At 50.3% G+C, this 27,366-nt stretch overlaps 1 protein-coding gene across 1 annotated transcript in view; it reads right to left on the reverse strand.

Annotated features, from left to right (window-relative positions):
• The window catches only part of LOC128876281 (transcriptional activator cubitus interruptus-like), an 87,697-nt gene that overhangs the window by 3,111 nt on the left and 57,220 nt on the right, over window positions 1–27,366 (reverse strand). The window contains exons 2-11 of the mRNA XM_054122501.1: window positions 13,411–13,652; window positions 12,793–12,882; window positions 9,453–9,650; window positions 4,804–5,072; window positions 2,075–2,329; window positions 1,835–1,999; window positions 1,588–1,752; window positions 1,087–1,509; window positions 426–956; window positions 78–335 (exon numbers count right to left, since the gene is read on the reverse strand). Coding sequence (XP_053978476.1) covers window positions 78–335; window positions 426–956; window positions 1,087–1,509; window positions 1,588–1,752; window positions 1,835–1,999; window positions 2,075–2,329; window positions 4,804–5,072; window positions 9,453–9,650; window positions 12,793–12,882; window positions 13,411–13,652 — 2,596 coding nt within the window. The remainder of the gene's footprint in view (window positions 1–77; window positions 336–425; window positions 957–1,086; window positions 1,510–1,587; window positions 1,753–1,834; window positions 2,000–2,074; window positions 2,330–4,803; window positions 5,073–9,452; window positions 9,651–12,792; window positions 12,883–13,410; window positions 13,653–27,366) is intronic.

Genomic DNA, 27,366 nt, shown 5'->3' on the forward strand with positions numbered 1-27,366 from the left:
ATGCATTCGGATCGTCGTTACAGGCTCGTGATTAAACGAAACAAACTACAGTTTCGATTATACGCGAAGAAACGTACCTGGTTCAAATATTGCATCATCTCGTCCGGAATGACCAGCTTGTTCTCCACCATTTCACCTTCTCCAACTTCGTCCAAGATAACTTCTTGATTGGGATGGTACTCCGGAAGTTGAACCGACCTGGGCCTAGGTGGTACCAGTGGTGAGTTTCTTTGAATCTGCTGACCTCTGGTAGGTTCGGACATACGACGATCACCGGACGGTTGCGTACAATGACCACTCGAACCGTTCCATTCTCCCGGTGTACCCTGAATACCCTGAAGTAGGTAGACGGTGTTACACGTGCATCGAAAGCTTGAACGATTTATAAACGCGCGACATTGTGTTCTGAAATGCTGCAAACTTACTTGAAGGGACATGTTCTGCGTTTGAACGACAAGGTTGCTCGTTAAGTAGGGGCCTTGGAGATGACTCGGAGGATTCATTCTGCCAGAAGTGGTGCTCAACTGACTGCTTCTTCTGGACGTGCCTGGACTGATCGGATCATAAAAGCTTCCGGGGCCGGCGTGACCGATCCTTCCAGCGTTAACGCCGCTAGCCTGGCTGCTCCTTCTGCTGCAGAAGTCCGTCGACTTCATGCTACCATAATACGTGCTCACGGTGCTGTTGCTGTCTCTTCGCGGCTCGTTTAAAGGTTGCAGCCTCAGCTGCAGGTCCGCCAGACTTGTTTGGCGAGCGGGACCTCCGCCCTCCATTTTCAGGTCTGTGATCCTTCTGTTCAAATCACCGATGTTACCCTGAGGACCCACGCCACGCGTTCCTCTCATTCCAGGCACGACGGACAGGCCTGACATGCCCTTGGCGTGCAATCTTCCCTTCAGACGGTTCCTGGATGCGGGTGCTGGAGCCTGTTGCTGCTGTGACTCCATTCCACCAACCTGTGGACAGTCGAGTTAAATTGACTTTGGGATTTCGAACGACATCGTTAAGAGGTAAACGTTTAGGATACATCGTTTTTGGACAATCTATGACAATCTATGATAAACTTTTTAACCGTTCTACACTCACCATGGCTCGAAGCGCAACCGGCAGATCAGCGATGTCCAGGTCGTCGGGTTCTTCGTTCCAAGGTTCCTCGGCGAGCGACACGCCCTCGTTCGTCAACGTCCCGACACCCGTTACCTCGTCGTTGCAGCCACCGACCAAAGGACTACCTTGTTGTTGCATCATGCTGGGTGGACTGTTAGCCTCGCTTTCGGACTTGACGCTTGGACTGGACAAACTGGGCGTCTTGGGATGGAGGTCCTCGCTTCTGCTGGGACTGTTGCCTCCTGCACCAGCTTCGTCGCTACCTCCGCCATCTCCGCCACCGCCTTTGTGCTTCTTGTTGGCGTAGAACTCTGCACCATGGACAGTTTTCACGTGTTTCCTCAAGGACGAGGGATCGGTGTACCTCTTGGTGCAGCCTGGCGCTTTGCAAACGTAGGGTTTCTGGAACATTATTACGCTAAAGTGACGTACTTTTTCAACACCACCGTACTATATTTTCTTCGTGGTAAAAACATTCACCTCGTTAGAATGAGTTCTATTTTGATGCTTCGCGCGGTCGCTGGCGTTGCTGAACGCCTTGCTGCACCCCGGGTACTCGCACGTGTACGGTTTCTCGCCGGTATGAGATCTCAGATGCGTCTTCAAGTTTTCCAGTCGCGAGTACGCCTTGAAACAGCCCTCGAACTGCGATCGAAAGGTAGCACGTTAGTCGAAATTGTCACGATACGTTGTTAAAGGATTCTTTATGGAAGGTTGATGCACTTACGGTACACTTATGGGGTTTTTCGCCAGTGTGCCTTCTCATGTGCACGACCAACATGTACTGAGCCTTGAAAGGCTTTTCCTCCCTCGAGCACTCCTCCCAACCGCAAACGAAACTCTTCTTGTTCGCGTGGATATGGTCGTTGTTGATGTGTTTTACAAGATCGTCCTACATTGAAGAAGGTAATTAACGAAAACTGCGGACAGGCCACTCCGAAAAATATGAAAAGCTTCCGATGCTCACCTGGGTTGGAAACTCGAGGCCGCAGTCTCTCCAGTGGCAATTCGTCTCGATGAAGTCACCAGGTTCGTCTCGAAGGTCCTCGCTAGGACTGAGTCCCTGAGGATGAGTTGGCGGTGCGGTCGTTGTCGTCGTATTCGTGGTAGTGGTTGCTGGTTCCCTTTTCACTTTGGTCGAGGCTCTCCTCGAGGAGGTGTCCGCCTCTGCCGTCACCGACCTGGTCGACGATTCCGACGCTTTTCTGCAAGACTCGGCGCTCTGATCGAGCAGGAACACGATTAAATTTCTCTATATTCATATTTTTATTATTTATCTACATATTACACTCTTCTACTATTACTTTGATTTTCCATAAAAGCAGTTTTTTACAATGCGGATAGGTATCTGCAGTATCCGCATTTCTCTACAAACTTGGGCGTTTTCCCGTAGAGGGCACTGGCTATAGATTTAAGATTGATATTGCATCTTAGAGATAATTGGAATTAATATTCGTACGGATGCGGTAACTTGTACTATTCAGTGAAACACGAAGAATAACGGTAAAGGAATTCATCTAGGTTAGTCAAAAATAGTAGGAGTTGTAGAAAAATCACAGACCACGAGTTTCACATATAATAACGTTTTTATACAGTAATCGCAATCGCGATTCGCGTCGAATCCTGATTTCCACGAAGGGAATAACACCGTCGCTTCGAACCGGTAGCGATGGAGTTACATGGAACCGATAGCATCCGGTATCGTCGTTCCGCGGTATTAATTTGATCGCTATTCGGAATTCAGACAACAATATCGGCGATCTTCGACACTGGGCTAGCGATTTTCTAAAACAAACACGCCGCTCGTGCGAGAGAGCGAAGCCCGCGTCGTGACACACGATCGGCACGCGATCTTGCAATTATCGCGTACCGTATAGGGTGTACCGATTCGACCGATCGCATCGGGTCGTCGTAAAACGTTTCTTCGGCGGCCTCGCGGTCCGTGTGCTGATATAGACATAACTTCGAATATTCCCGTCTACGTTTCGGTCGTGTACGCAGCATTCGCTGAGGGCGAAACAGAGACTGCGGGTGGCGCGGCTTGACAAACGAGGAACACGGAGCGAACCGTAACGTTGGGCTTGTTATTCCCAACGTATTCGGTGCGGACTCTTCGACCGCGCACGGGGGAACATCTTCGCGTTGATACTAGAAACGTTGACCCAGAGACACGCATCAACTACCACTTGTTTCGAGAACGTAACTTTGATACTCGAAGATTTAAAGGATGTAATTAATATTAAACGGAGAAACACTGAATTGTGAAACACCAAGAAAGCGATCTATATTATATCTATATAAAGGTTCTAGAAAATGCAATTAACGTAGAGGTCGATTTTCCATCGAACTGAGGCCAGCGTTAATAAATCTTAAGCGACGACCGATCGCAACGATAGGAACGTTATTGGTTCGCGTTCAGGTTCGAAACCCGAGCCGAACCGTGCGTCTAGTCCGCTCTCCAGGGGAACCTCTCGATTACGACGACCCTATAAATCCATCGATCACCGGTGGGAACGAGCGTGCACGGTGCCGCGGCGCACACGGAAACGCGAATCGGCATCGGGGCACGACGACAACCGCGAGAGCGCAACGAGCGAAATGCAAGCCGATGCAATCAGGCTCCGGGAACTTTACAGCGTGCGGACACACGGCGAGTCATGTCGCAGGGAAGAAAATGAAAACGCCGCCGCGGATGCAAATAAATCAGAGCAACCTGGAGAAATGCTGGAGGAGGAGAGAGACGGAGAGAGAGAGAGTTGCGAAGAGGCTAGCAGAGACAGCGGAACGGGGAGAACACGATTAAGAACGACGTCGAAGAGAAAAAAAAAAAAGGGGCACAGCAGCGCGGAGAAGAAAGAGTGGAAGGAGAAGTGGAAGCAACGGACGAAAAAGATAAAAGACAGTGGTCAGGTGGGCAAGGATGGGGGTGGAATCTGGCGAAATAATGTGCGCGAGATTGCTTGTAACCCGAGGACCATGCGAGGGTAACCCAACCGTTTTTCTTCGTCTTCCTTTTCTCCCACTCTCGCGTCACTTCTGAGCCCGAGTCCTCTTCTCTAGAGAGAAATTACGCACTCTTAACGTTTTTTCCGGAAATCGCGAGAGGGAGTGACGTAAACCAATTATCGCTCGAGTCCATCCGTATCCAACGTTACCCACATCGATTTCTCTACAGGAGAATGTATGCTCAAGCTTTGAATGACGCTGCGATGCGAACGAAGTCGAGGGGTCTCGTCGTCGAATGGGAGGAGGGAGAGTCGAGAGGCTGCGATTATTTATTCTCGATGAATCGATGACGAGCTACCGGGCATACATCGCTACCCGAGCTGCCACTAACAATCCGACAGGCACCTGTGTACGCGTCGCATCCTGCGATACGCGCGTATCATGCGAGACGCACGCGAGCTAAGATTCATCGCGACTTTGCATAATTGACGATGCACCGATTGCGCACCGAAGTGTGGATGGTAATTACGCCGAGTAGTAATTTACGATGCTTTCTGCATTGATCCCATGGTACGTTGATGTGTCGAAGAAAATAGTCACGTTTCGTTAATTCCAATTATCCCGGCTGCTATTTTATGGCGCATACCTTCGACGTTCGTTACTGGAATGTATTCGTCCTGATTTTTGATAGGGTAACATGTACCTTCGCGGGTTTATCTCGTCGAAATATAATTGAATCGCTTTACCCACCTCGGATTTCGGTGGCAACCCTCCGCCGTGGGGGCCCAGAGCCGTCGACGCCGTGGAATGAGGTGGCACGCCAGGGTACAATTGCGTATGGGGCGATAATCCGTGAGCATGGTGGTGCGGATGAGGCGGTGGCGGAGGGGGTGCATGGGGCTGCAAGGGATGCGTATGGGGTAAAAGCGCCGCTGCAGCTGCGCTCCTCAAAAGATGGGCCTGTAGCTGCTGCAAGTGCGGTGCCATACCTGGGTGCATTCCCAGAGTTGGACTCATCGCTGAAACAAAATAAAATGTATAGTTAAAACGAATCACGATTACCGTAGAAAGATCTCTTTGGATATTCAGCCACGACCGAAACGTATCTACGCCTGTAGATCGAAAGCCGACGCCGTGTAAGGTGTACGGGATAAAAAAATTCCTCGAGCGGCAAATTATTCGCTCGATCGCGAGAGATTCGGTCCAACTACACGGTTGTCGAACGCAACGTAAGCGACGAGCATCGCATAGCGTTTAATAGTTAACACGAACGGGGACGGGGGTGGCGATACGCGCGGATAATCGATAGAGATCGGAATCGGACCGCGTCCATTCTCTTGATAGTCGGAGCACGGCACGCCGGACTTCCGGCACGTAGGCTAAGCTTGCATTTCAATAGCGAAGTCCCCCTGGTCCCTCTTACGAAACCATAAAGCTATAGTGATCGTGTAGGCCGCGACTGTGTCGTGTTCCCTCCGGCGAGTATCCGACACGATAAGCGACTCGATGAACGCTCGTACTTAAGAAAGACATTTATAAACACAGGGGGGAACGTCGCGTGCAAGTTCAGCGAACGTATCGGCTTTTCAACTGTCGATGCAATTATTCGGATTATAATATAACATATCATACAAAGACCATACGAAACATCAGATACGAATTTACTATAAATCGAGGGGAATCGTCGGCTACAATGAGAGGCGCGTTGAGCGTTACTTGCATTTTCTACGCGAGCGTGCCTCGTTGCTCTTTTCTTCTCGTGCGTTGAACTCCCTTGGTTCGACGCGTGATTTCGATACTATAAGTCGTTGGTACTTGGATGCAATCGGGTCGAGTTAAGTTGTAGTTTAACAACAGTGGCTTGTTACGCGATAAAATATCGATACTCACTGTAGGCAACGCGGCGAGTTTGTTCGATAAATTACCGTGGCTAAATTAATCACGGGTTCAATATGGTCTTGTCGGTGCGATACGTGACGGGCTTTCGAATCACGCTTCCTTCTAATTGAAGCCTCCACCGCCACTGCCCCTATCGACGGTCTATAAATTAGCTTCGATAATATTTCTGCTCCATTGACGCGCGCCTTCTTGTACGCTAAATAGGCAGCTGTACCGCTCCTTCCTGTTTCTATTTACTTCACACATCCGTGCATTATTGCGAGAACACGATGTAAGCGGCGAGCCGCACCATTGCTACGAACCTTAACGATCGTTCCGCGCGGATCCTAGCTTGCATCTCCCGCACAGAATTTCCCCTTTGTCTCGATTTGTCTTAAGGCATCTCGTTCCATTGGACGTTATTGTTACTTTCACGTATAAAATTTTAAACATTTTCTCGAGCAAATAGACTCTTCACAGTTTAGCTACGCGTTCGCCAAGTTGTTCCCGTTATCGAGCACGATACTTTATTGGAAATTTACTTCCATGCTTTCTAAAATAATTGTACAAACTATCACGTCATTCACAAGAAAACTAATGGCCGTGACTCGAAGACAGCGATACGAATCACTTATTTTAACGTAGAATTCAAAATCTGACAGTTTGTCGCCGACGTTAACGGAATTCCTTAGCAGAGGATTTTCACAGCTACCGACCCGAACTATCCCAAGCCGAAGTGTTTCCCATTCGGAATCACGTCAACGTTTAGTAGTCTATGAAGGTTCTATGAGCGATGCAATCAAGCCCCATTCAGGGTGCCATCACGTACGTGCGCCAAAGTACTTACTTAGGCGACCGGTCACGCCCATGCGAGTCTACGTTCTAGGCGGTGGTTCATAAAAGCGAGCACGTTGCGTGCCCACGGATGCTTAGCGATTAGCAGCGCAGCGTGTCTCGTTTCAAAACCATCTATTAACGTCGAAGATGGGCAACATTCTTACCTAGATAATATTCTCGAATAACTTGTTAACATCCTCGCGTCTGTTGTACGCTGAAACGTACGTTGGCTTCGAGACTACGTTTCAATACAACATTTCTATTATAGAGAACAGGTTAGCTCGATGAAATCGTTAACAGATTTTACAGATTCGTGAAACTCCGGGAAGCTATCGGTTTTCGGGATTCAAAGAGGATTCCTGCGGCCATCGCCAAGTTTATCGCGATGTTTACGTTCCATTCTTTGCTCGAGGCGCGTTGGAAATGATAGAAAAATCGCATTTTACGCGCGCGACTGTAAAACGCGCGTCAAGCAGTATTTCTCACGGCGCATTGATCGCTCATAGCAATTCGAATGAACGTAAACCGAGGAATGCTCGATGGAAACGCCTACGTTCCATTATTTAGGAAGACTATTATTTTGCGGAATCGATAGTCTACCGGGGAGAAAACCGGCTACCTTCTCGTAAGCGGAACGATAATCGCTTAATCACCGACCTGACATTCTCCGTGCATCACCGTCAATGACGTATGCAAAATTTAATAAACCGCGAGAACGCTGTCGGTTTTATATGCAGCGTGGGAAGTCTGCTTTACAGGCTTTAAATCTCGGGATCGGATTATCGGAATATCGTGTAATTTCGCATTAGAGAAATTGAAGAAAGAAAATCAAGGAGCCAGAAACTTTGATACGTTTTTAATTAGCATCAACTTTTTCCCAATTCGACGAGAACCCGTCTAATTAGAAGCGGCGATTCTATAAAACACGAGAGAAGGAAAGGGAGCAACCGGTGGTACTTACCTTACTACACATTTGAAACTTTGCCACCGAACGGATTATACAATGAACGCTTTTCGATTAATCCGGTATCGCGGTGTGGGAAGAAAGAGGACCGTGGCGACGACGTACTCGCGCGGCAAGCAAATAACGAGCGGGAACGTTCTGCGAGGTATCGTGCGACGCCGAGCCGACAAACGACCGGCGATCGCGCCGCGTCGCGTCGCTTGAATTTTAATCCGTTAATTACTTCATTTAATCGCAAATTACCGGCTGCTCTTAACTCGCGAGCAAGGAGGTCTGGCCGATTTGTGGGACGCACCGCGATTCGTGCTGCAGCCGGATCTTATAATGGCTTCATGTGCACCGGCACCTTAATTCGACGCCCCCCCCCCCCCCGCTGGCCATCCACCGCCTCTCCCGGGCCCATTCTACACGCCCTTAAACGTCAGGACCTGATCCTTACGAGGACGAGGCCCCCGCGTTAACGCTCACCGACAATGACTTTATCCGTTTCGTATAGGTCCGTGTAATTATGGTAATATGGCCCCTGGAAACCCGGTTTTCCTGAGAAACAACGCCTCCGATACCGCGGTCATTTTACGATCGATGTTAGAGATGTTGCATGGACGGGGAAATGATATACGACCGGGGGCCGTCTGTGTTAATAATATTAAAGGGAATTATGCAAAATCGTTGGGAACGGGACCCAGCGATCGGGGACGAGACTCGATGGATATTGAACGTGGTTCGTTACATCGATGACCAAGAAGCTGTAAAACGGGTGAAACTGTACAATCTTAAGCGATTTTCGTATTTTTGAATATGAAACTAATTAAAGCGAAAGACGAATCGAGGAGATACATGTCGCTCGTTTTCTGAGGATCACATCGAGTCACTCCTGTCACCGAGATCACGCGAAACTTGTATCTGTTTTAAACGTGTGATTCTTGCAAATTCTCTTCTATCCAGCGAGAGAGGATACTTTATTTCCTCCGCGAGGGAACCCCCGTGTGTGAGCGCACGCGCTGTTTACGAGCTTCGTTTATTCGTCGCTGCAGTAACCGCAATAACTCGGGAAATATCGGTGTTACGCGGTGGTGGCATTAACAACCTCTGGCCGGGGTACACGTGTAATTACACGCGTATAATTCACGTATCGCGTATCTCGCGCGAAACGTTTATAGCTGCGTCGAGGTCCGATTCCCGCCACCATCGCCGCCGACGACGACGAGCTTACAGGACGGCGTCGGTAATTACGAGCAATCAATCATTGCGCAAGGCACGGTGAAAATGCGCCTGCGCCCAGGTAAACACCGGTGACTTACGTTTTCGGTGGGTATCATGCGCGGGTGATCTCTTAATTGCACGTTCTCCCGCCCCTCGCGATTTACCAGGATATTTATTCTCAGTGTAAATCGTTCGTAACGTCTCTCTCGCGACTTCCATGGAAGGAGAACGAATAATTACGCGGCACAGGTGTTCCACGTGGACTCGACGCGGTTAAATTTACAGCCGAGAAATGAGTAATCGGGGCCCAAACGATCTGCTCGGGCAATTATTAAAATTGCACCGGGATTCGATTCGACGACACGCCCAAAGACCGTTCGAGTTTGACTTCCTTTCACGCCGCTCTTTCCTCGGTGAGCGTTTAATTAATTAGACGGTAAATCTCGACCGGGAAATATTTCAATGAGTTTGACAGGAGAACTGGCGCGGCAATAATAATACCTAAACGATTGCTTACCGGCAGAAAGATGACCGTAACTGCCACTCGCGCTGCTGCTGCGGGATCCATTCACGATGGAGGCCAGACTGTTCGGGCTGAATCTGATCATGCTGTCGATGTCGAAGCGATCGGAGTACGGCGAACTGCTCAGCGCCCGTTTTCGGCTCGCTCTGATCGTCGAGGCTCTTGGACTTCCTAGCCTCGATGACGCTGACACTGAAAACAAACATCCCATTCTTTATGATGGCGATATTCCAAAAAAAAAAAAAAATAAAGAAGTTATATATCTATTAACAACCCACGAGAAACGAAACGTCGGTGTTCCATTTACGCGCGAACGATTCGGGAAGTAGTTTCATGTCCGTGCAAGTCTCGAAGATTCGAGGTACAAACCACGCGATTCACTTCTCGATAATAACATTTCACGTGCGTGGAATTCCCCCAAAAAGACGCACGAAGGTTAGCATCGAAACATCGATTCTCGACGCATATTTAGCGAGCGGCTACGCAAATGTCCACTCGAACCGACGACGAGGTCGTTGTACCAGTTCAATTAAGCGCTACGAATTCTTGTAGCTCGTAGTACCAGGGAATATTCCAGCGAGCGGACGGGAATTTAAAAATTTCACCTTTCGGAGCGTGCTCGTAACCAGGTAGATATCCAGAACTGACCAGGGAAGGCGAAGGAGACGCGGGAAGAGCAAAAAAGACGAGAGAGGAGCGAGGGAGAAGGACGATTCTGCGGCCAGAGCGTTTTAGCGGCGATTTGCCTGCGACCGCAGGCCAACGACGTAATATACAAACCACTTTCTTAAGCTCGTGGTGGCGGCTCGCTTGTACAGACCATCGTTGGTTATATGGTGGCGGTTCTCCGCTTCTCTGCCTCGCTTCGCTTCGCTCCCTCGTCGACGCGCCAGCTTCCTCGGTTCTTCTCTTCCTTAACGAAAATTTTCAATCTTTCGCCGTATTTTTTCGTTACAGTACAGCGTCGACTGGATCTCATTATTTATCTCCCATGGAATTTGTTAAAGAATAGTTCGTTTCAATCCCGACATTTTCTGTTAAAACTCGCGACTGTTCAGGTCATGATAATCCGACGCGTTCGAAACTAGGGTAAATTCTGCAACAGCGTTACCAGTTTTTTTCTCACACGATCCTCCTCCACTCTTGATATTTGGCTGTACGGTCCCTCGACTGTCTCGCTTCTCGTCGTTGAGCCTCCTTCTCTGTTTCGACTCCCTCGCTATTTCTCGGGCTCCTCTATCTCCTCGTGTCGTCTCACACGAGCAACGCGATACAGAGCCACGAGGAGGCTCGAACCAGCTCTTTCTCCTCGGTTTCCACTCGGTTGATCGCTCGTTCGCGCACAACGGGTATAGAATTACTCGCGGTCGGGGCCCCGCTTCTTTCTCGTCTCCCTCTCGCCTCTCGCGAACGCGCTCCTTTATCCCCTCGCTGGTTATTAATTCGAGCACTGATCAAATTTACGGTGGTCAACGAGCGAACAGACGCGCGAGAGAGACGGAAAACGGCTGCCATGCGGTTTTTCCGCATGAGCTGGATCGTTTAAGGTTCCTCCACTTTCGGGGTTCTTATTCTTGTAACGCTACGGCATTCTTACGTACACCGCTCGTTTGCGGTTCCCGTAAACTTTGTATCTTTTCTGTCCACTCGACCGAGACTTTCACGCAGAGTTGGGCAAAATTCTTATACAGATATTCTTGGTTTGCTCCTATATTATTCCTTGCATCGCGATACTTTCAATTGTACTAATGGTTGGTAGCCCTCGGGGGCTGTAGCTATGTTTGATTCGTAAGACGTGTTTTTGGGAATGAACTTTATTACGATCGACACTTGCTCAAAATCCGTCGTGCGACTGACTGTGCGTCGTTGGCTGTCGACGACGCGAAACTCTCTTACGATGCTTTTAGATAAAAGAGCGAGAATGTTCGCGCGTGTCCACGAATGCCGACCAGCCATTTCCTACAGATTGTAGCTACAGTACGGGCTTAGCGATCCCGAGGTACCCGAGCTATAGGGGCGCCATAAAACGAATAAAACTAAACCAGAATCAAAAGTGTTATGTACATTCGTCGTACTTGACGATTAATGCTGGCGTTAAGGCTCGCTCTTGCACCACCAGCTCACGCAACTGGCTATCTGGCTCGGCGTGATTTCTCGATGCACTTTTTCCTCGAGGTAGAGAGGATAGATCCCCTTATCTGCTGAATGCAGGGGGTTGGTCTGTTCGTCGAAGGTACCTCGGAGTCTTTAATGAATATGCGAACGATTCTCAGGGGCCCCTCTCCCCTCATCCCGAGCGTCCTCGTGACCCACGACCCTCTGGACTCTACACGCTCCGTACGTTCCAATCCCCCGGTCCCCGTGCCCCTCGCGGGGCTAACATGGGATTGAGACATGTAAATTGGTGCAATCGGCCACTCCGATCGGCGCGGCTCATTCGACGCTACTCGGCGCATGCTACCGCGCTACAGGCTGCTTCAAACGACCAATCCGCGATGATTTCGAATGGCTCGTCGCAGATTTATCGTGGTCCGATAAAAATCGATGTCCTTTAATTATACAATTTCGTAGCTTTCTCAGAACCGATCTTCGATGTTAGTTAAACGACTCGATGGGGAGGAACAGATCATACGTCACGAATTCTTTGATAAGAAGTTCTAATCGAACTCTTTCATCGACTCCGATGATTTTTATAAGGGTGTGTGATCAAAATATCTAGGAATCAAACGATAGGAAAATCATATGGATCACGATCCCAGGAGTTCCTTCGTGGATCCCAACTGTTCTCCGCGCGAAAATGCTTTCGAGATCGGATCTTCCAACAGACTCTGATTCAACGAGCACCGTGGCAGCTCGATTAACTTCGATGGAGAGTTTTATCGACGCGTAATTCGATCAAACGACTAGTACATAGAAGAAAAACAGGAACCGAAGACCGAGATGAAGAAGCAGAGCAATAGAAGGAGGAGAAGTAAGAAGAAGAAGAAGAAGAAGAAGAAACGTGAGACAACCTGTAGAGTAGGCGCTAAGGTGTTAATGAGGTCGTGTCGCTCCGAGTCGATTCAATTATGCGGTGGTGGCGACTAACGAGGCCCCGTTTACCCTTTCAGTCGTCTTTTAGCCTCTCGGCCTCTTAACCGGTCGATCTCCTACCTGCTGCTAGTGCTACTACACCTACGGCTAGCCGCGCGTAACGTGCATCAGGATCTTTCATTAAATTCACTTGTCGTCCTCGATCGAACCACCGAAAGAATTACCAATTTTCTTCGTCGAAATCTGGGGACACGGTGTCTCCAACTAGATTTTGAAAAATCTTTCGTGCGAAAGAACTTACCGTCAATGGAGAAGGGGAATTCAGTGGAAGCAAGAGTGCTTGCTGGTCCCGCGGCGTGGAGAAGGTACTCGGGCCCCAAACCACCCAGTCCTGAAAGTACCAAAAAGAAAGGAACAATTGTTAAAATCAACGATAGCGAATAGCTTCCGCCTAACGATAACTACAACTCTGTTCTCGAGTAGGAAGCGTTATATCGTACACCGCGTCCAATTCAAAGAGCTCGATTTCCAAAGAGATTCATCCGGCGGAAATGCGGGCCCTTTTCACGGAGCTCGATATCCAAGTGGAACGATATACAGGCTGCTCTCGATGCTTCCTTTATTGCATTTATCAGAGGAAAGACAACGACGATACGAGGAAATCGATCGCTCGAAGAGGCACTCGTTGCGGTATTTAAAAAAGATGGCCGGAAGAAGAATCGTTTGTGCAGGATCTGTGATATTGTTAAACTAAGCGAAAGAAGTGATATTTTTAGTTGAAAAGGTTCTCGAGATCTATCCAGCTCCTCGATACGCGAATAAACCTCGAGCTGTTCGGGCGACGTTGTCGAAATTAGGCGACGTCCCAGGCCGCTATCGTTCTAATTATCTCGGGACAGGTACAAGCCAAGGTAATTACCGTGTAACGAGGCGTTGGGACTGTGCGTGGAGGCCTGAAGCTGGTGGTAAAGGTGGTCCATGTAGTTGAGCCGGTAGGCGGGACGCAGGGCCGTATGTTCCGAGAGGGGGTGACTTCTGCGGAGAAAATCACCGCCGGAAGTCCCGTTCCCAGCAGCCCCACCGCCTCCGCCACCGCCGCCGCTCCCTCCGCCACCGCCGCCGGTGGCTGCACTGCCAATCGCCGTCGTGCTGCTGGGCAATCTGGAAAATTACAACATCTTTCAACCGAATATCGAAGAATCGGCAGCCTACGCGTAATAACATAGGAGGAAGAAATCGCGAAGGAACGGAGGCCACAGAAATACCACTGCAATCGGACAACGCGTGTATTTTTTCTACTGGGAAACCGTTTAAAGAAGCATAGAACGTTTCGCGGAAGAGAGACATAATTCGGATAACAGATTAATCATCTCGAAAGGACGATACAAAAAGACGAACGCCCGTTTGACGAATGAAACTGCGACACGCTCAAAGCCGCGACAAATGGCGCGCGTCTCTTCGTCAAAGACTCTATTTTTGCGCGGTTGAGGATGGAACAGGTGTCTCCTACCAATGGCGGGCTTGTTTCCCAGGCAGTTTCTCTTTTTACGAGACTTTCGAATAAAAGTGAACCACAGAAACCGTCGATGAGAGTCTCTCGACGAATCGAAGAGTACGTGTAGGGTTTACCGTGGTAGGTTTATTCGTGTTTCTTATTCTTATTAGATCGAAAATATTAATAGCAATATTTCTTCGCACGTACATCTACAGAACGAGTAGCTCGTCTCGCAGAAATAAACTAAGGAGATTTCCATGCGTGCTTACACGCCAAACAGGTCAAAGAAGAGCAGAGGGTAGACTCGTTTTACGACGCAGGGTTCCAGGATCGAGCCCATAGAAAATCGCTTCGTACGGCCGATGTCTGGGAAGATAGTCGCGTTTTGCTCCGGTTGTCCAAAAGACAGAGCAGCACAGAGGAAGAGACGGGGCCACGAAGTGCTCGCTGCTCGCGTTTTGACTGACGGCCATTCGCCACGCTCGAATCATCGGGAAATGGCGCGTGTCTCGTACCTTCAAAGATATTCTCTTCGCCCGGTGCATCGTTAGTGCCTCTTTACGACGATCTCTTCGCGCGTGCGCGTCCCCAGGATTCTTCGAGGAATCGTGGAGAACGTCAGGTGGCTTGAGATCTTTATTCGAAACTCGCCGAGCCGCCTCTCTACAGCTGCGAGAGCCTCCGAGAAGCTGGAGGAACTCTCTGCCAAGGTCAAGCGCTTGGAGACTTTCTCCGAGGCCGTGGAAAACTCGTGGAAATCCGGGAATTTTGAAGATCTCGATATTTCGTCGACATTTGGGGTAACAGGGGTAAAAATTATTTTCTTGATTTTTATTCGAGGCTTCCGCGAATGTGACGCCTTTTTTGAAAGATCGGACGTGGAGTACCGAAGGTATCCGATATCACCCGAATTTCACGAAATCGTTTGACGAATTTTGCTCCCGTTCTTCTTCGAAGAAGACGTCTCTCTTATATTAAGGTGAATCTATCTCGTCTTGACAGTAATAGCATCGTTCGTCGGAAAGCAAGAGAGCCAGGTGGGCAAACGCCGGCCACGGGAAATAGAGACAGCAATTGGCGCGTGTCATAACGTTTTAACGCGTATTACGGTGTTTGAGCCGGTCGCTGTCTAAATATTGGCTCCGCACCGCCGCGAGTTTGCTGAGCAAAGACAACCGGGTCGACTGTTTGACTTTACTTAGAGTCCACGGATCCCGATTACTGGCTGCTCGTTACCTGCTTTACGCTGCCCGCTCGTGTTAACAGATCTGTCGTGTAATCCGCGACGAGTCGCCTCTGAAACGATGAGAGTCTCTTAGACCCTCTCGTTTTTTCGTTAAGACGATACCCAGATGAAATTAGCGGTTTCGGGCGTCCCCTACTCTCCCGCGAAATTTGCCGTTGCTCGAGTCGATCGCGGAGAATGCGCGCGAGGGCCTTGAGCTCGGTATCGCGGGTTTTTACATGTTTGCGTATGTTACAAAAGCTCGGTAGATTATTGGGGGGTTGTTTTAATTGATAGTTCAAGGTTCTGGCAAAGAAGTGGGTCGAGAGATTAACGGAGGTGGGAAAAATACCGAGAGCAACGCGACGAGAAATTAGCGAGTCGGTGGAAAAACCGCAGCGACGCATCCGGGATAAAAATTGGGACGCTTTGACAGGCTGCTTAGTAGCAGGCCTGTAAAAAGCTCGGCCAGGCGAAGCCAGAGGGTCAGGGGACGTAATTACAATGAAAACATCGTCGGCTCCGTCGGCTCGACGTCTTTTTGCCCGTCGTTTTGTTTTCACTCTCCGGGAGAGAAACGGCTGACAGAGAGGAAAAATAACAGGCGAGGGAGGAGGGAACGAGACCGATTCTATTTCGAATCCTGCTGAGTGCCAGATGACTCGATGTATGGTAGTATGGTTCTGCCGTCCGACTTCTCCTCTTCCTTCCTCCCTTGACGTCTTCGCGCTCTTTCTTTCCCTCCTATCGCCTCCACATCCCTTTTTATTCTCTTCGTCACTCCACGCGTCTTTCTTTCCGTCAATCCCTTTTGCTCGCTCTTTACGATTCCTTTCTTCCGACCAGGTTCCTCGTCGTTTTGTTCACTGTTGATCTTTTACGGAGTTCCTCGGGGATGTTTCCTCTGTCACGCTGACAGTGAGTGGCGGATCCTTCGGCGAAAAGCACGGCAATTTTTCTATATCAAATATTTATCAATTTTCCAAGGGAATCCTCGACGGCCAGTGGTCATTTACATCGCGACGATTGCATAAACTCTCGCGTAGATTTTTATGCGAATATTCAACCCAACAGAGTGGGACGCTTCGTCGTCGTCTTCGTTGTTTATCCGCTCCACTTTCTTTTTCTCTTCCGCCCATATTTTTCTCCGTGCCTCTCTTCTCCAATTAAGCTATTATTAATTTCTCTTTCGAGAGTTGTTTTCCCCTTCTTCGTTCGTTCCTCTTTCCAAGTCTGACGGTCGACGAGAAACAAGGGATACGGAGGGAGGACCGACAGATAAAACTCGAGTCGTTAACTCGACACGCCGGAAACCGACGCATCTATCTTTATCTACGGCCTGTCTGCGAGCAGCCAGGGGTCTTCTTGAAATTCCGACGACTCTTGGCTCCTCCTTGCCCGTTCTTTTCTGTTCCTCGCGAACGAGGGAAGGAAACCCGTGCGACTTTCGTACCGGTTGGCTCAAAATGCTACGTGTAACCTGCGCGAAGGTGTTTCCGCACCCTTAAGTACCTCGAAACTTCTTATCGAAGCTGTACCAGAATAGTTGGTTCGAGAAATATTTAGAAGGAACGGGCCGCTTCCGAGTTCAACGCACCGGTCGATGCTCCGTTTCGTCCGATTTTCGTGGATTATCTCGAACGTATCGCGACTTTCGTTACGTCTTAAGTTGGTTTATATTCGAACGGTAGGAAAGGAAGGGGCGGGTAGAAGCCGAGTGAAGTATTAAGGGTCGCAAGCTCATTAACGCGACTCGTGGTAATGAGGCGAGTTAAGCGCAGCTCGGAAACATCTGCCAGGTTTCCTTAGTGTTCCGAGGCAAGGCAAAAAGAATGCGGCGATCAGGAGTATTCCGCATAAAGAAGAACCATAAAGCTTCAAAAGGAAGTTGTCTTCTTTAACGTTTACCTCTATATACAGAGGCCCATAACAAAAACATTTACGGCAAGAAATTGATGCGTTTTAGTCTTCGGACATAATAAAAGTGGGAAACGATAGAGGTCAACATAATCTCTGGGAATAAATTAATAATATTGGCCTATTTGGTAGCTAGTTTACCGTAGACTATTCGTACGGCGCAACGCACGTATCGTAAACAGCTGACATCTCAGCATATAGTTTTTAGTATCGTACCTTTGGCATAAAAATAAAAGGATCGTGCTCGTAAAAAAGGATAGCGAGCAACCCTAGTTCGGAACAGAACTTTAACCCCTGCGACGAACGGTGGTGCGATCGAGGAATGTTTCGTCAACGACAGGTTCATCGTCGACGAGAACGCGGTGACAAAATATTCCACGAATATTTCAGGGACCAGTAATCCCGGGGACGAGTCGAAATCCCAGGCTGACATAGTATTAGGCTTCGGAGCGACAAAGCGACTCCGACGACGCGATCACGAAGGACCGAAGGAGAGAAACGCACGGTCCCCGGGACGAGTTTCGCGGCTTTGGCTCGGATTAAGTCGGGAGCCTAACACTTCCACGGGGTTTCAGGTTATGATATTTATTGCCCCGGCTTGGTAAACCCTGCTACGGGGCGATAAAGAGGGGAAGGAAACCATATGGCTGACGCCGGCAGCGGCACGCGCTTCAAACGCGGACACGAAACTGCCAAAGGGAAAGAAAAGGAGCGGACCGCGGAGGGAGAAACGACGGTGGAAAATGGCGAAGAATTCTTTTCGCCGCGCCTCTGGGAGCGCGCCTTCTATTTCCATCTAAACCTCGACGGAAAAAACGCGGGAATTCGCGTAACGGATAGGCGAGCGCTGGGAATAATTAGAAGAGAAGGGAGCGCGAAGAACAATCGAGAAGTCGATGAACTCGAAAAAATGAGCAAACACAGAACGAAACCCTCCGACAGTGATTGTTTTAGATTATCCAATAGGTTGTTTAAACGCTCTGAAATTTATTTTCTCATCGACGCTTCTTCAATTTGTCGACGATACAATAAATGTTATCAAGTTCCACGAATAACGAGGGTGGATACTCGAGATTTCTGATCATTCGGTAAATCCTGTCCGCGATTCATCTCTCCAACGCTGGCACGTTGCCACGAGCGTTTCGCCGCCGAAACGAGCGCGTAGGAAAGCGCCGGGAGAATTTCCTACCGCGAAAAGTCGTGAAACCCCACGGAACGAGGCTGTACGAGGTTCTCCGCGTACGTACGGATATAGTCTTTTAACCAGCGTTTTCACGAGGTCGTAGTTCAGTCATGTTGCTTTATATTTAGCGTTCGTCGTCGCTGTTTCGCATTGAAAAGCATAAAACCATCCGCGATCATCGAGACGCGGTGCAATTTCATGGGACTTCCCGATGTTGCTCGGTCTTCGTTAAATCGGAGTTGGTTACGCGTGTCGGAGTTGACCAAAAATTGTTTCGAATAATAGATTAATAGTATCGCAGGAATTTAGCCGAAGAAGCGTCCTCGTTCCCAAGTTTCAATCGAAACAAATTATACAGACGTCTTACTCGAATCCGATCAATCAGGATCCGTATCTTCTTGGAAGTAAGAAAGACTTGAAACGGTATTACATTTGGAAGGTTGGCGATCGGCCGTGTGATTAACTCACCGACAAGGTGTCCCTCGTCGCGACGGCGAGCCGTAAAAACGGCTTTTCAAGCGACAGGTCGAGCCGTAAGTATTCTCTTAATCGACGAGTCGCCGCATGAGAACTGGCCACGGTGTTCTCGTGACCGGCGAAAGAAGGCCTCTCGGGGGTAAATGAGGGCCTCGTTAATCAAGATATTTACACGCGAGCTCGGTCGCGGAGGCATCGATATGCGAGCCGCGGCCGCGGATCGATCGAGGCCGCTCCTTGGTTGAAAATCCGGCCTAACGCCCGCTATACGCTACGCCCTGGCCGTTATTTATAGGCCATTCGAACGCTCCGTAGCGCCTCGTTGTACGTGAGTCTAATTCATTTCATCCGGACACACGCTCTCGTCCTCGGAGAATTCGCCGGGGACAACGGAAGACACGCCAGCGAGTCCAACACTCGTTACGCTGGAATGCTATTTCAATTAGCATAGCGAACTAACAGAGTATGTAACCGATAGACTTTGGTGGGAAGAATACACGCAAGAAATGACATAGTTTCGTGTTCGGTATGAACCGATTGACGAACGTTCGCTCTTTCTGCAGCCGTTTCTCTACGAATCACGCTGGTTACCTGTATTGTCGCAGGGATGGACGGTCGACCGACGTTAATGCGCTTTTTGTGTTTCCGCGAAAGAAATTTATCGCGCCACCCGTTGGATTTATCGCTCCGCAACCCACCGTCGTACCTTCTAACCCTTACGGTTGCAACAGCGACACGAAATAATTCCTCGAACGAGTCTCGTCGTCACGACTCTATTTTTTTTTTATTTCTTCGATGGAAAAATCAGCGTCGATTTCTTAAGGATCTCTTCTAATGGAGCAACGCATTCAACCTCCGTTATTTCCAGTAATCAGGTACCCCCGTAATCAGATGGTGTCCCGATTGTATATACGTGTCGGTCAACCATGATGGTACCCCGCAGCGTTTACTAATTCCTCCTCGTAAGTTCGACGTCCATCTATTTATGGAGCAGAATCGGCGATTACGCGTTGGGAATTAAATGGAAGAGTACGTTCGAGGCGAGGAAAACTCGGAAAAGTTTTCCGCCGGTTGAATTACCATTCGAAACGACCGGGAACGTCGTCGTCCGCCATGCTATTCCTACTACGTCCGACACCTAGACTTTCCTTTCGCGTGGCGGCGCCATTAAATCAAAGCGCGCACGGTTTTCCCCTAATTAACGATGTCCTCCTCGTCACCTGGGTGCGTCGCGACCAGAAAGAGGAGGGACGGACTCCTCCTTCTGTCCCGTGACGATTTACACGCGAGATTCGACTACCGTTCGGAGCCTTTTCAGGAATATATCCCAGCCGGTTACGTGACGGGTGTACGGGATTCACCCCCGTCGGTGTCGCGGCATAGAAACTCACCGACACTTTGTCGCCTCTTCCTTTTCAGGTTTCGGTAAAATCGACATGCAAGGCAGGCAGCCAGCTCCGTCGCCGCGACAGGATGCGACTGGCCGCCGCTAATGAAGTAATTCGTGCGCAAAAACGTTGCGCCGTTCATCGTGAATTATTCATCGACCGCGATCGCGCTGGAAAACGTTCTGCCCCCGACTGGCTGGAATCCTCGCGGACATTTTCCTCGCAGAACCCGGCGACCCCCGGGAGCGAAAGAATTCTTGGGTATTTGGGAATTTTTCGGACGATTCCGATGCGAACGTTTGATCGAGAAACGGAAAAAATCCCATTGGCACCCTATGAAACCACCCCGAGGGATATTCGCGCTCCATTCAATGTCGAGGAGTCAACATCCCCCAATGTTTGCGCGCCGCGTTAAGATGTCTTCGCCGAATGCCAGGCGCATCGTCCAAGACATTCCGCGCCGTGTGGGAAGTAACGATCTGTGGAGATGAAAAAGGGACAAGGCGGCGCAGGGGCGAGGAGGAAGAGACCCGGGGCAAGAGGAGACCGAGGAGGCGGCGGGTTAGGGCTCCAGGTAGAGGAGGAACGAATATCGTGGGTACACCGAGGGGCCGTGACTAATGACTCTATTGACGCTCGGAGAGAGAAGTTGGAACCAGAGGAGAACCGAAGGTCGTTTACCGGCACAGAGGAACCGACTTGACCGCTCTCTCTCGCGCTCTCTCTCTCTCTCTCTCTCTCGCTCGCTCTCGCGATTTCCTGGCCCGTCGATGCAACGATGCCTCTTTCCACGTCGCTCGTTATCTCCTGGGGCCCGTGGAGCTTCGGAAAGGAAGGTCAGAAAGTGTCGCGGCTGACCTTTCGGTAATGAAGCCAATGCCGGACGCGACGGGTGGCCGCGGACCAGCATTTCTCACTGGCGTCACGCTCCTTTTGTTCGTTTCTATCTCTCGCCTCGCTGCGAGAGAGTTGCGCGACGGTTATTACGAGATCGAGATCGAGATGGTTCGCACGGGAGCTCTCCAAACGGCACCGTCCCTCGCTAATTTTGACGCTATCAAGGCAAGGTGAGACTCGAGGGGGACGCAGACTATTACGCGAACCGTACATGCCTCGTATACCTCGAGAAATTTAAGGAAGAATGACCGAGGAACGCCACGGTCCGAACCCAAATACCGAGAACCGGTACAAAGAAGTTCCTCACCCCCAGGGCCAACCGATAGATTCTCGAATCGCTTGCGCAACCCTGAAAGGCAAAAAGGGGAGCACGGGATCGAACGGACCCTCAAAAGTTTCGATTCCACGAAAAAGGAAAACGCGAGCGTTATTTATCGGGCTGCCTCGAAACTCGTCCGCGGCCGGTACGTTTTTTTGCGCGAGAAGAACGACCCATCAAAAGTTTGCCGTGAGCAGAAACGTTGAAGATTTTAGTTATGCCCCGGCCTCCGTCTCCCTTCCCCGGACCCCCCCTCTTCCGTCTTCTTCCTCCTATTTCTCTCTAAATTGAAGAAGCCACTACGTTTTGTCACGCTTTTTAGGCAGAACGCTGTAACGTGCTCGTGATTGCCTCGTACAATTACCTTCTGGTCTTTCCGCCGTCTCCCCTCGTCCCTCCCCGCTCTTCCCACCCCTTTTCTGCCGGTTTTTTTCTATACCCTCCGGTGTGTACGCACACCTACAGCTAATGCACAACACGGTGAGAGCAAGGCATAAAACGACCGGGGCCCTCTTTTTGCGCGGACGCCACGCTTCATTCCGACCAGCGAAATTACCGACCGCTCTTCCTTTTGGGATAAATGCTCCGGTGTGCCCCGACTCTGGCCACAGCCGCGCACCGCGGCGAAATTAAGTTCTTCGCCAGAAACATCGTCGGTGCCTCGCGAAATGTGTAACTCGCCGCTCAGCCGCACTCCGAGTTAAACGACTCGGTTCCCCTTTTATAAAAAAAAAAAAACAAATCTGAGGGTCTCAAAAGTATAACAAAAATTCAGTTATTAAAGGACGATTACCTAATTCTCTAAAGGTGGACGTGCCACCCTCGGCGCGACGATGGCACTTCGGAGCAGCGACAAAAGTATCGCGGCGGATCGCGTGCTCGAGAGTGAAATATCGATTGGCATCGAGGGGACGGTGCGCGAAGATTCGAAGGAACGACGCGTCGTCGTTAATTTCCCGGGATCCCACGAAGCAGCGTGGCCGGCGTCGCGCGAACAGCGTCGTAATAGCGCCGCGTGTGCTCGCGCGAAGCAAGGTCGACGCGAGCGCGAGCTTACAAGATTCCCCGTTCCCTGAGCCCTCCGCAGCCGCTTCGCCGCGGTATCGACCTCTTCCTTCTTCTCTTCGCCGCTGCAACCGCCCCCTCCCGCCCCCCAGGCTCGCGCTAATAAAATGCACTCGGCTCGTTCGCTTCGCGCGAGCGAGCGAGCGAGCTTGTGCGCGCGCGAAGCCCTCTTTACATTTACATGCCAGGCTCCTCGAGGCCGCTACGTGCTCGCGAGGACATCGCGCTCATGAATTTATCCCGTGAAGAGTCCTCTGCCCTTCCAGGCCCATCAGCTGGACGGGAGGGACGAGATGATAGCTCGATAACGTTGGCGTATCGTTGGACCAGTTCTCGGAGACTCTAAAACCCATCGACGAAGACGTTGAACGTGTGTTGCGTGTCCAGGTAATGTTAATCGGTGCCTGATGTTTACGTCAGTGGCGCGAGCTGGATGGCGTGAGCGATTCGGATTAAGGAGCGCGACTTGTGTATGCTCCTTGGAAGAAATACTGTAATGCCTTGCATATCGATAACATTTGTTGCGAGAATTCAGCACCAGAAGTCATCCCTACCACTGTTTACGACTCGAACGGCTGGTAGCCGCGACGAATAAACCCCGCTGAGCGCACTTCAAAGCGGTGCCGCGCGCTTATGCACGTGAAGGCTACTACTGCAAATTAAATACTACACGAATCCCGATGGGAACGAGTCCAAACACGATTACATTCGCACTATCTTTGATTGCACGTAATCCAGCATCTTTCAGAAATGGTTCGACCAAGTTAAAACGAACAATCGGCGATTCTTCGAATGCCAAATATCAAATCTCCCATCTCGTTTAAATTCCAGAAATCCAGCGAAACGAGCACTCCCACGTTCCATTTTATTAATCCCGATCGTAGAACCGTTTGATTTATTGGTATCGCGGATCAACGTGGAACGTGGACTAATTAGCGTGATTAGCTTGCGCAGCGCGGTCTTCGTAGTCGTAAGGGCATTTTGCGGCATGAATGGAGCTTCGCCTCGCGCACGGCTAATATCGGAAACCTGGTCGATCGTCGAGGTAACGAGCGATCACGTTGAAAGGCGAGTAATATCTAGTTACCACGAGCGTTGCGCGCTCCGTCGTACTTTATGAACGGCTGACTCCGAAGCTCGATAGACCGTAACACGGTCGATCGTTATATCGAAGTTGACGCGCCGTTGATATTCACCGAACCTGACAGAATTAACGAAGGAACCAATTAGCGGATAAAGGCGGGAGATTGGGGGGAGCTCGAAAAATCTCAGCCCCGTCTAACGCAACAGTTTTAATAACTAATCGGAAGGATGCGAGGTCGCGGATCGCGTAGTTATTTGCAAACTACCGTTGAAGTATATTCTTACCGTTAATCCAGCAACGATTTACGACCCCCTTGCTCGAATTCCAACGGGAGACCTTCCTTTTTTCGCGATCGACCCCTACATCCGATGTCGTCGACCGCAACGCCTCGAAAACCCGCGAAAGGCCCAGGAACGAATCCAGCTCGGCTGCGAGTTCCCACCATCGACGATCGAACTATCCCAGATCATCTTCGCGCGCGAGTAAAAGCGCCGTCAGCGCGGATTTCGCGGGCAGAGATGTGAGTTAATCGGGGAACTGGTCGAAACGAGAGCGAGAGTGATCTAGAGTACCACCAGAGCGTGCGAGTGGTGCGTGCAGTTGCACGGCATGCCGCGGGAATTGTAAATAGTGTAGGCAGCGAGGGACGATGCAGAACATCGTGGACCAAGTGGAGGGACACGGAGAAGAGGTGGAACGCGGAGAAGAAGAAGAAAAAGAGGACGACCACGACGAAGAAGAAGCGGGACAGGACAGCCAGGCCGCTGGCGCTGGGCTGCGCGTGTATCCGCCCACGTAATCTTGATTGTCGACACACCTCCACCTCCACCACCTTCTACCACGAAGTGCACCAACACATTCGCGTCCTCGAGCACACATCACGGACCCCGTGGGCATCTATGCGCGTCCGGATGCAACCTGCGCGATCGCACCAGGGGCGGATCAACCCTGAACGCGCTACTCGCTCGCTGTAAAGTATCCTCTCTAATTGAATGCGCTCGTCGGCGCGTCCTATAACTTAGTCGGAGCTTTACGATGCCATTTCGCATCGGGTCAGGGTGGAATCGTCGGGTCCTTTGGGGTTGAGACTGTTCGCGAAACGAGTAAGGTCCTTGCCTTCTCGGTGCTTTCGCTGAGATCGTTTGTTCCGCTCAAAGCTAAACTTAGAATTTTATGAAAAACGTAACGAAACCCCTGGTCTTTTGCGAGCTGCGATAGTAAGCCATAAGGGGAAAGGTACGGATTAATCAACGAGCGAAGACGGCAAGAGTCGGAAAGGCAAACGGCGCGTTTACGCGATGCTATATTAAATTTGCGTGGGTGATCTCTTCCCCGTCCAACATCCACACCGAGAGAAAAAAGGGTGCCCCGACAAGGAGAAACTGGGAAACAAATGAAGGGACGCGAAGCATAATGGCGCGGCCGTGAGGGGGTGGAGGGAGCCAGGGGGGATAAGAAATTGGATAAGAACGCAAGGATTGGTGTGCGCGCGACTAAATTTCTGGCTGTCTGCGTGGCGTGCGTGTAAAGGCAACGCGCAGGAGTGGCGATGGGGCAGGGGAAGAGGCAGAGGTTGGATCCAAGGTGGAGGATTTATGAACGACCGAAACAGGCTGCTAACCCTGGTCCCCTCCGTTTCAGCATTCACCTCTTTTTGCTTTGTATTTCGACCTTAGCGCGAGTAGTATACCTGCTCCGCAGTGATCCCTCTGCCCTCCCCCTGCTATACGCAAAAAACACAGTTTCATTTACCCTCCGCCAATTTGAATTGTACATTGTCTCTCCATCGCGACCGCTGTCCGCTCTACGATCGGACTCGTCGTCAGCATCAACGATCGAGGAGAATTTTCATAGGTGCTCTAAAGACGCCGCGACCCATCCCCGATTCTAGATCGATCGAAATCGATCGCTATCTCGGCATTGAATTTCACGCGCGAGAAACGCGCACTTTCGAGACAACCATGGCGCGACTCGTCGTAATCCGGAAGCACCGCGAGCTAAGATTCCCGATACCGGTTACCCGGCAACGGCTCCCATCATAATTCCGTAATTCATGGATCCACCTTTATTGAGACGGCAGCACGGACTCTCTTAATTAACTCTCGCCGCGGTCTAATCGGTTCTTGGGATCTAAAATCAATTTAGATCCCCGATGCGCGATAGAGCATCCCCCTCGTCCTCTTCCACGACGCTCGCCGTAGAGGTACCCTTTCGAGGAGAAGACCAGCGAGAGGCACAGACGATATGCCCCACGGGCCGCAATCTCGCCAAGGTGGGACGAGGATGAACCGGCGGCGAAGAAGCTAGGTGCGCGACGCGAGATCTCGACAACGACGCTGATGTTGGCGGATGCGTGCGTCGTGTATTATTGTTGCTCTTCGTGCCTCAAAGTTGTTGGACTAGCCTCGACCACCGCTACGGATGCGGCGATTCTAGGGCTGGGAAACCTTTCGACGATCGCAGAACGATTAATATCTACTTACGAGAAAATTCGATGCTTCTTTGTCAACGCTTATGAGAATACGATGACATATTTCTTTGGAAACGAGCTGGACGTCTACGTTAATTTTAGGCGACTTACCTGAAACAGAAAGGAAAAGTCGAGTTACTACATTTATCAGAAATATAAGTAGCGAATATAATAGACACGCATCGACCATTTGGACTCTTATAATGGTAAGACGCTTTATCTTCGACAAACTTGGTTCGTTGTACGGGTTAATCGTCCGGCTTATAATTTCACAGCAAGCTGATCTAACGTCCACGCGAGTATTATGTTTTCGCTCGAAATCAAGCGATCTTATCAATTAAGCAACTAGTATCTCAGCCTACCAGTGGAGATTTAACTTGCTACGAACACCTTCCCAGCTTCGCGAAGATTAAATTGCTCGGAAATTCGCGAGATAAAGAGAGAGAGCGAGAGCTGGTGGTGCTGGTGGTTAGGATCCATGGGGGCCTCACGGTGCCCCGTGGTAACGTGGGTAACTTAATATTCCGGGCAATAAATAAGAGAATGCGGCTCTGTCCGCCCCACAAAAACCCCCCCGCGGGCCAAAGAGCAAGACGCCTACGCTTCTCGTAGTACCCACAGTCCGGTCCGCAGCCCGTCCCTTCCTCGTCTCTGGCCCATGCGCCAGGCCCGGCGATCCCCGCTCGCCGGATGCGCTGCACGAAAAGTTTGTGGGCCCATCTTAACCTCCCGTGGCCCCCACGCTCAACACCCGAACGTTATCCAGCCACGGCATCACGTAATTAAGTTATTACGCTCGCGGGGAACTCTCGCCGAGCTGCTCCTGCCTCCCTCCTTTTCCGGAGGGGAGGATTTCCGAAGGATCCTCGGGAGATCAGAAATTTTACAAGAATGCCAAAAGATGCCCCAACAATTTCTACTCGTCCACGAATTAATTTATGGCAGAAGCGACTCTCTTAATGTTCTCCGGCGTTTCTTGGGAGCACGATGGCCGCATCGCTCATCCGCGATAGCAATTTTCCGTTCACGATCAGTGGGCAACCGTAATCGGTGTAAACTATTCATTCCCGTCCCTAAAATCAAGCTGTTCCCCCTTTTACGAGTCGCAACCCTTCCGCTCCACTCGTAATTCACAATTTAGACGCGCTGTTTCCTCTGCGATCAAGAAACGCCTGCCACTTCGGGCCGCTTTATGAACCGCGACAGCAGATGTTCCCCGTAACAAAGTTGCACGCAAAAACGGCATCGTGCCGCGTTCCGCGCTTTTTCCACGCGACGAAGATTATCACCTCATCGTCCGAAGAGTAAAAACATCGCCGCGTGATACGACGAAAAACGCGAGGCTCGATTCTATG

Source organism: Hylaeus volcanicus, chromosome 5 (genome assembly GCF_026283585.1).
Source record: "Hylaeus volcanicus isolate JK05 chromosome 5, UHH_iyHylVolc1.0_haploid, whole genome shotgun sequence".
NCBI lineage: Eukaryota > Metazoa > Arthropoda > Insecta > Hymenoptera > Colletidae > Hylaeus > Hylaeus volcanicus.